Source organism: Ovis canadensis, chromosome 3 (assembly GCF_042477335.2).
Source record: "Ovis canadensis isolate MfBH-ARS-UI-01 breed Bighorn chromosome 3, ARS-UI_OviCan_v2, whole genome shotgun sequence".
Classification (NCBI taxonomy): Eukaryota; Metazoa; Chordata; class Mammalia; order Artiodactyla; family Bovidae; genus Ovis; species Ovis canadensis.
Window position 1 is genome coordinate 39,997,541 of NC_091247.1, and position 7,620 is coordinate 40,005,160.

The 7,620-nt window shown below is 40.6% G+C and overlaps 1 protein-coding gene across 2 annotated transcripts in view; it reads right to left on the reverse strand.

Moving 5' to 3' along the window:
* The window catches only part of PLEK (pleckstrin), a 28,385-nt gene extending 23,309 nt beyond the window's left edge, over positions 1-5,076 (reverse strand). The window contains exons 1-3 of one of the 2 annotated variants that reach the window (XM_069582993.1): positions 4,700-4,865; positions 4,294-4,333; positions 3,993-4,194 (exon numbers count right to left, since the gene is read on the reverse strand). In XM_069582993.1, the coding sequence (XP_069439094.1) occupies positions 3,993-4,034 (42 nt within the window). In that variant the 5' untranslated portion in view covers positions 4,035-4,194; positions 4,294-4,333; positions 4,700-4,865. Of the gene's footprint in view, positions 1-3,992; positions 4,195-4,293; positions 4,334-4,699 lie in introns of both variants that reach the window. The other variant, XM_069582992.1, reaches the window with a different exon arrangement.
* Positions 5,077-7,620: the final 2,544 nt, after the last annotated feature.

Genomic DNA, 7,620 nt, shown 5'->3' on the forward strand with positions numbered 1-7,620 from the left:
GTATAGAGCTTCTCCATATTTGGCTGCAAAGAATATAATCAATCTGATTTTGATATTGACCATCTGGAGATGTCCATGTGTAGAGTCTTTTCTTGTGTTGTTGGAAGAGGGTGTTTGCTATGACCAGTGTATTTTCTTGCCAAAACTCTATTACCCTTTGCCCTGTCAATTGGTTTCTCTACAAATGATGATAAAGCAGCCTGAACATTTCAGACATTTGCCTTTGTACTGTGGTAAAAAAAATGAACAAAATGCTATCTTTACTCTCAAAATGCTCATAGTCTAACCGGGGAGAGAGTGACCTTGACCTGTAACTCCAGGTCAGTGTGATAATGCACAAACTGAGACAGGCCTTCCTACACATGGACAATTTCACAGAAGGAAGTCATGACTCATTGCTAAAGGTGGAGAAGCTTGATTTTGTGTGGAACCCCCTCCCAGACACCTCCCTTCACTTCTCCTTTTCCTCAAACTTCTCTTTTCCCATGTTGACATATAGCTAGAATTCAAAGGAAAACTATTTGATGGTCAAAACTACGTATTGAACTAAAGCAGAACTGTGAGTCAGTATCATCTATTCTCCCATGCTCGTGGGAAATGCTGTTTTAGGTTTGTGTTACAGTCAATGAAGTCCTTATTTCTGCTACATCATGGATTGCATCATTTAGCCATCCAGTCTGATCCATGACATCACGGGTGTAATGTCCCAAATCAATGGTCATTTTGTTCCTGTTTGAATACTTTGAAAGCAAGGAAACTAGTTTGTTCAGCAGTATATTTTTTTATATAAATAAACTTTTCCAGGTTGGACAGTTTCTCAATGAAAACATATTATGTTAGCAATAGAGGGATGACACAAATGTTTAACAGCATGGTTTCTGGGGTCTTAGGGATTTAGGTTCAAATTTCAACTTTGTCTCTTCTGGGTTACATGACCATAGGCAAGTTATTTCATTTTTTCCAAACCTTAGTCTCCTCACTTGTAAAATGAAAATAATACAGTACCAATTTCCCATTACTACAAAGATTAAATGAGATAATACACTTAAAGGGCTGATAACTTACATCCAGCTTATAGTAGATGCTCAAAAAATGGTAACTGTATAGGCAGATAAGATAACACAGTTTTGTAGGCAATACTGTAAAGTCATTCTGGCCTAATGTTCTCCTGGGTACCACCCATCACAATAACAGCACTTTGGAAAAGAAAATCACTGCAGTGTGAGCCCATGAGGGCCACAAAGAACATGGTTAGGCATGGCTTTCTGTGACACTGGGATCACACTTCTGGGTTCCAGTTCAGCTCTGCCACTTAATAGCCGTGTGACCTTAGGCAAGGCCCTTTACCTCTCTGTACCTTACTTTCTGGTGGTTCAGTGGTAATGAATCTGCCTGTTTATGCAGAAGACGTGGGTTCAATTCCTGGATCAGGAAGATCCCCTGGAGAAGGAAATGGCAATCCACTCCAGTATTCTTGCCTGGGAAATCTCATGAACAGAGGAGCGTGGCAGGCTACAATCCATGAGAGTCAGATCTTAGTTTCCTCTTCCATAAAGTAAAGTAATAGTTGTACCCATTATATGTACATAAAGTGCATTAAATGGTTAGATCTGTTCCTGCTACAAGGTAAGGGCCGCACTCTGACAATGATAATTCAATGGGCACAGATCATAAGGGATTATCTCATGGCATCTGGAAGACAAGGTTTGGAAGAATTGCTGGCTGGAGACCACTGAGTCCTGCTCTCTGTTTTGCCCCTGGCTTTTCTCCTTCTGCTTCCGTCTTTTGCAGCCATTTTCTTTCCTTAAAAAGTCCCTTGTCCTCTCTCTCACCTCTCCTATCCTGTGCTTTCCCCAGCCTCACAGGCCATCTGAATTCCTAATACACTCTTTGGATCAGTCCTGCCATTCAACATGATGGCTGGAATGGTTGTCATAGAAACAACAGTTGGTTCCATAAATTGTGCAGAAATGAGGTTAGTTTGGGAGATGACTTGGCGGAGTCTAAATTATTGGTTGCATATAACCTGCTCCTCTCTCTTCTTTTAAGCTATGATTACAAACATATTCAAATCAGTGGTATGCTTTCAAGGACCTCTAAAATATGTTTATGCTTATAGTAACCCCCTAATCAGAGATAAAGAGAGGTTGAGGTCACTGTACACACTCTTGCTCACAGTCCAATTTGTCCAGGCCCCACTCTGGCTCTGCAAAGTTCATCTCACCTCCCTTTAGCTGGGGGAAACCTGCCTTTCAGAAGGCTGCCTGGGATCAATGAGATGGTGGTAGGCTTTGCAGTTAGGCAAGCCTGGGTTTGAATCCCAGGTTTCGTCCTCTTATCAGTTGTTGGATATGGGCAAGTCACTTATTCTCTCTGAGAAACTAATTTATAGAGTTAAAAATACAAGTATACAATATAAGAGCAATTTTAATTACAAGATGCTTAAATTGTTTTTAAAACAAACAGAAAACCTTTGCAGAAAATGTTTCCATTCACCTGCTCTTCAGGATACTAGCCTAAGCAAGCAGGAAAGAAATAGCAACATGAATTATTACTGGTTCTCAAAGAGATTATTAGGGCCTACTGCAAAGTACTCTTGCCTGGAGAATCCCAGGGATGGTGGGAACCTGGTGGGCGCCACCTATGGGGTTGCACAGAGTCGGACAAGACGGAAGTGACTTAGCAGCAGCAGCAGCAGCCAAGTATCTACATACACCTCTGTGTATATATGTGCATCTTTTCCAAAGGATGTTTCAAAATATGGCTAATGAGACAGAATACCAGCTGAGGGCTCATTTATTCTCCGGAACCTACTTGTAACTCTCACAACCACAGACATATTATGAAACCTAATTGGGTTTACTCTGAAATTCACTCTGAAAATCCCAATGTACTGGAGACAGGCTCAGTGCCAGGAGACGGGGAGTGAGTTTCTGATCCCAACACTGTCACAGCCATGTGACTTTGAGCAGTCACCAGCTTCTGGGTCTCAGCTTACTCTTGTGGAAATGAGGGAATGAGGTCAGATGGTCTAAGGTCCCTTCTAGATTTAAATCAAAACAGAATCAGGCAGCAATGTGAGCAGTTTGACCCCCTCTTAGTAGAACACTTCAGGCTAAAATTCAGGTTAAACCATGAATGGCCTAAACAAAGTCCCACTATGCACTCCATCAATTAAAAAACTGGGCCTCTAAAGGAATGTACTGAATTTGGTTCACTTCTAACACCCTCAGCTCAGTTGGGTCAGTGTGAGTTACTCGCTCATAAAGATGTTGTCCCCAGGATGCCAACAAGCCTACGTGAGAACTCACCCTCCTGGGAAGATTCACAATGACACAGCACACACCCACCATCAGAACATAAACCAGCAGTGCTAATGAAATTCAGTTTCCTGATGCTTAACCAGTGAAACTAAGCTTTTTTGAGTAAACTCCTGTCTCTATTTTCTAACCTTTAAAATGGTGTATCTACCTACCATCTTAACAGCATGTTATACAAATTCACTAAGAACTGCAAATAAAGAGATTTCAGTCCAATAAAAAAAATATAAATAAGCTACCATTACTGTATCACTATATCAGCTCATCTTTAATCATTCACTTCTTCTTCCTTTCCAAAAAAATTAAAAGCAGGGAGGAAGAATTCAACTTAGAAATGAGTAGTTTCTCCTAGTAACCTCTATAGCAGAAGAGTTTGAGTCTTCTGGCATAACACATATGCATGACTCTTGAAAAGGATGTTCTAAATCATGAAGGATTTCCAGACCCTGCATTCTGGAATTCTCAGTCCCACATAATCAAGCTATGCTGACACCTGGGGTGGAACCTTCCACCTTTAAGAACCAGAAGGCAGTAGAATGCATACTGGCTTCTCCCCACAGCCTTCCACAACCTGCAGTACTCTCCTATTTCAGCGGTAGAGAGTGCAAAGCTGGACCCCAATCCTCCCCCGGCCATGCCCAGGGTCACCGTCGCAGGTGACACTTTGCTTACCCTCTTCACAAGATAGCCCTCCCTGATCCGCTTTGGCTCCATGTCGGATGGACAGACAGCCGGGTGCCCTCACAGATGAGTCGTCTCGGAAGCTCACTGTCCTCTGAGAGCTGGTGCAGTTGTGGGCTGCTTTTCTAGAGTGAGGTCCCTTTCACAATTTCCCCTCTGCGGGCGATCTCGTGATCACATCCTCTTCTCCTCACTGGGGTGGAAGATCAGAATAAGGAACTGCAGCTTGAAACAACCCATTCTTTGCTAATATTGGAGACTTACCATAAGTACGGTTGGGTTGAATATTTACCTGAGGGTCAATTTTTATTACCAAAAAGGAAAGCGTTCTCCTAAAGGGAGAAAAATGGTGAAATGAAGGCAAAAGTGAAAAAGAAAGTCCTACTCACGGAAATTGTCCTGGCTTAGGAATTATTCCTGAGAGCCTCAAAATGCTTAATAAAAATGCCAAGAAATTCAAAACTGTCTGGTTGAACATAAAGGCAACTGCTATTAAGTGAAGGTCTGTCCCAGGTATTCTCTTAGGCGTGTTTCAGCCGACCTCATTTAATGTAGCTGTTACAAGAAACCCATAGAGGACAGTATGCTGTTCCTTTGTAAAACTCTCAAGATGTAAGGACACTTGTGCTCAGAGAATAAAAGAATTGTCTTGAGGATACACAGCAGGTAAGGGACAGAAGAGTAGGGAGCATCCTTACCAGGGTGCTGGGTCTCCTGTCTGGCACGAGAAGCATGTGTCACACAGAACGTTAATCCCACAGTAAAAAGAAGCCAGTACTCAAACATGCCTGAGAAGCTGTACAAATTAAAGATCCCCCTCCCCACACACACACACCCACAAGCACTACAGCCAAGAATCCTACTGTCATGCTGTTTAAAATGTGTTTTTCAAATTCATTTGACCACAGAATTTTTTTGAGCAATTTCTATCAACATTCTTGTTATAAGTTGAATTGAAAAAAAAAACCCTCAAAAATATATTTAGCATGGATATCTAAAAATGACCCTCAACCACAAAAAAAAGTCCTAATGCCCAGTACTTTAGAATGCAACCTTATTTGGCAATAGTGTTACTGAAGATGTAATTAGTTAGGATGAGGTCATACTGGAGTAGGTTGGCCTTTAATCCAGTATGACTGGTTTCCTTGAAAAGAAGAGTAAGGGGACTTCCCAGGTCACCCAATGATTAAGACTTCACCCTCCAATGCAGTGGGTGAAGGTTTGATCTCTGATCAAGAAGCTAAGATCCCACATGCCTTGTGGCCAAAAAACCAAAACATAAAACAGAATATTGTTACAAATTCAATAAAGACTCTTAAAATGGCCACATCGACAAAAAAAAAAAAAAAGGAAGAGGAGAGAGACACACAGAAAGAAAGCAGTTATGTGAGAGCAAAGGCAGAATTGGAGTGATATCTCTACATGCCAAAGAATGTCAAGGACTGTCAGCAAATACCAGAAGCTGGAAGAGGCAGGCAAGTTTCTCTTCTACAGCAGTCACAGAGAACATGGCCCTGCCAGTTGATTTCAGACTTCTAAACTTCAGACTTCAGACTCCAGGATTGTGAAATGATCATTTTCTGGTGTTTTATGTCTTCTGCGGCCAGCACAACAGTTAGGGATCAAAATTGGTTGATGCACAGTTTGAGAAAAACTAAACTCAAGACCTCTTGAGTCAAGAGCCCCATTCCTCAGAGCCACATCACTTTTACTGATGTCTTGGCAAGCAGAAAGTATCTGTTGTGCTACAATGAAATCATCAGCCTCCTGTATCCCCGGTCACGTCTCCCATTTTATTGATTACTTTAAACCATCTTTGTTATTTCCTTGTACATAGACACGCATATGCCTTGGGAAAACATCTGAACTTATGCTGACCCGGCATTCCAAGGTCCTCACTATGTTTTTCCCTAGCTTAGCAGGGCATGACAACCCCAACTGATCAACCCAATGTACTTTTATTTTGGTTATTCTGTATTGCTATATTTTGCTTTTATTCTTTTCCCACGGTGATTTTCTCACGGCTTAGCCAGAACAACAGGTGGCTTGACTAGTAAGTAACCCCTGCATATACCCGTTTTTGTTTTTGTAGCAGAAGATATGTTGCTCTCGCAATTTCTTTCTTCATTAGTTCTTGGAGGGATTTTTGCATGTATTTGAGGACTAAACAGAAGATTATAGCTAAAACAACAAACAGCAAAACATAGCTAGTGTTTCAGTAAGACCACCTCCGATGCCTTTGATCCATCAAGAAGACTCAATGAATTAAGGCTCTCTGCTATTCCTAGAAGTTTATCTACACCTGTTAATGGTCTAAGAGAACCATGCTGCATGCCAATGATTTTTGCCTGTAGCTTTTTAATACCAAGAGGAAGGTTGTCAGCTATATGGCCCTGTAAGTGCCGTCTAACTTTTTCCCAGGAGTGTTCAGATTGGTTATATTCCTGGGGGGTTACACAGAAAGTAGTAATGTTCCAATCACACTTTAAGTGTATTTATAACTTAAGACATTGTACTTCATCTTCTAAGAGTAGCATTGCATTTTTTAAATCCACCAACCTGTTGTTAATCTCATCTATACGAGTTTGGGCTCCCCAGTATACTCTGAGATTTTTGTATATGTCTGGAGACAGTCTTTTTTACCTTGATGAGGCTGTTCAGAACTCATGTGTATTCAATTTCTGGAGGGATGAGGCAGAGAGGAAAGAAAAATGTTTTAATTTTACCCACAGGTGTAAATCACTAAGTTGTTTTAAACCATCAGTGAATCGAGGAGAAAAGCTTTTTTATATCTGAAAACAAAGATTAGAAGCCAGTAATGTGTCAGACAAAAAGTCATGAAAATTGTATTCATATTTAGCAGTCTGTTTAATCTCATGTAACCAGTTCTGTGGTCCTTGCCTGACAACAAAGGACATCAGTGAAAGTAATGGGCTCCAAGGAGCTCATGGAATTTTTGCCAGTGTCTGTATGACCTGTCCAGCAAAGTGGGTGCTCTGATCACTGGAGATTGCAGAAAATGTATTTTAATCTTTTTTTTTCTTCATTGTGAGATTATTAACCCCACAGCCAGGTAAGGCTTTATCCTATCAAATAAAAGTAAGGTTTGTCAGGCAGCCGGGAAAAGCCAAGCGGCCATCTTGGATTTCCCATAGCCCTGACTGTTTGGTTTATAGCCATTGTTTACCCATTTTAAATTTTCTGATGAGGGGTTAATTTTGTATAAGCAGAATGAGCTTTATCTATGTGTGTCATAGTCTCCATAGATCACTGTGAAATAACACATTCATTTTATCAAAGTAACAAAAGATTTTAAAAGCAAATATGAATCACTTAAAGACAAAGAAATGTACATAGTCTGTTATCAAAAGCCATATTCCAAGAAGACTTTGGTTTTTTTTAACAGGAAAAGAAAATCAAATTCCAGATTGGTACCAGCTTAAATTCATTGTTAAACAATAGTTATTCATTTAGTCAAAGTAACAATAAAAGATTTCAAAGGCAGCTTAATGTCTTAAGAAACTTGTATCATGCACAAAACTCTTTCACTTGCCACAAACCTTTTTTACACTTCTGTATTCATCACTCTATTTGCCCATTCAGAAAACAGCCACATGCA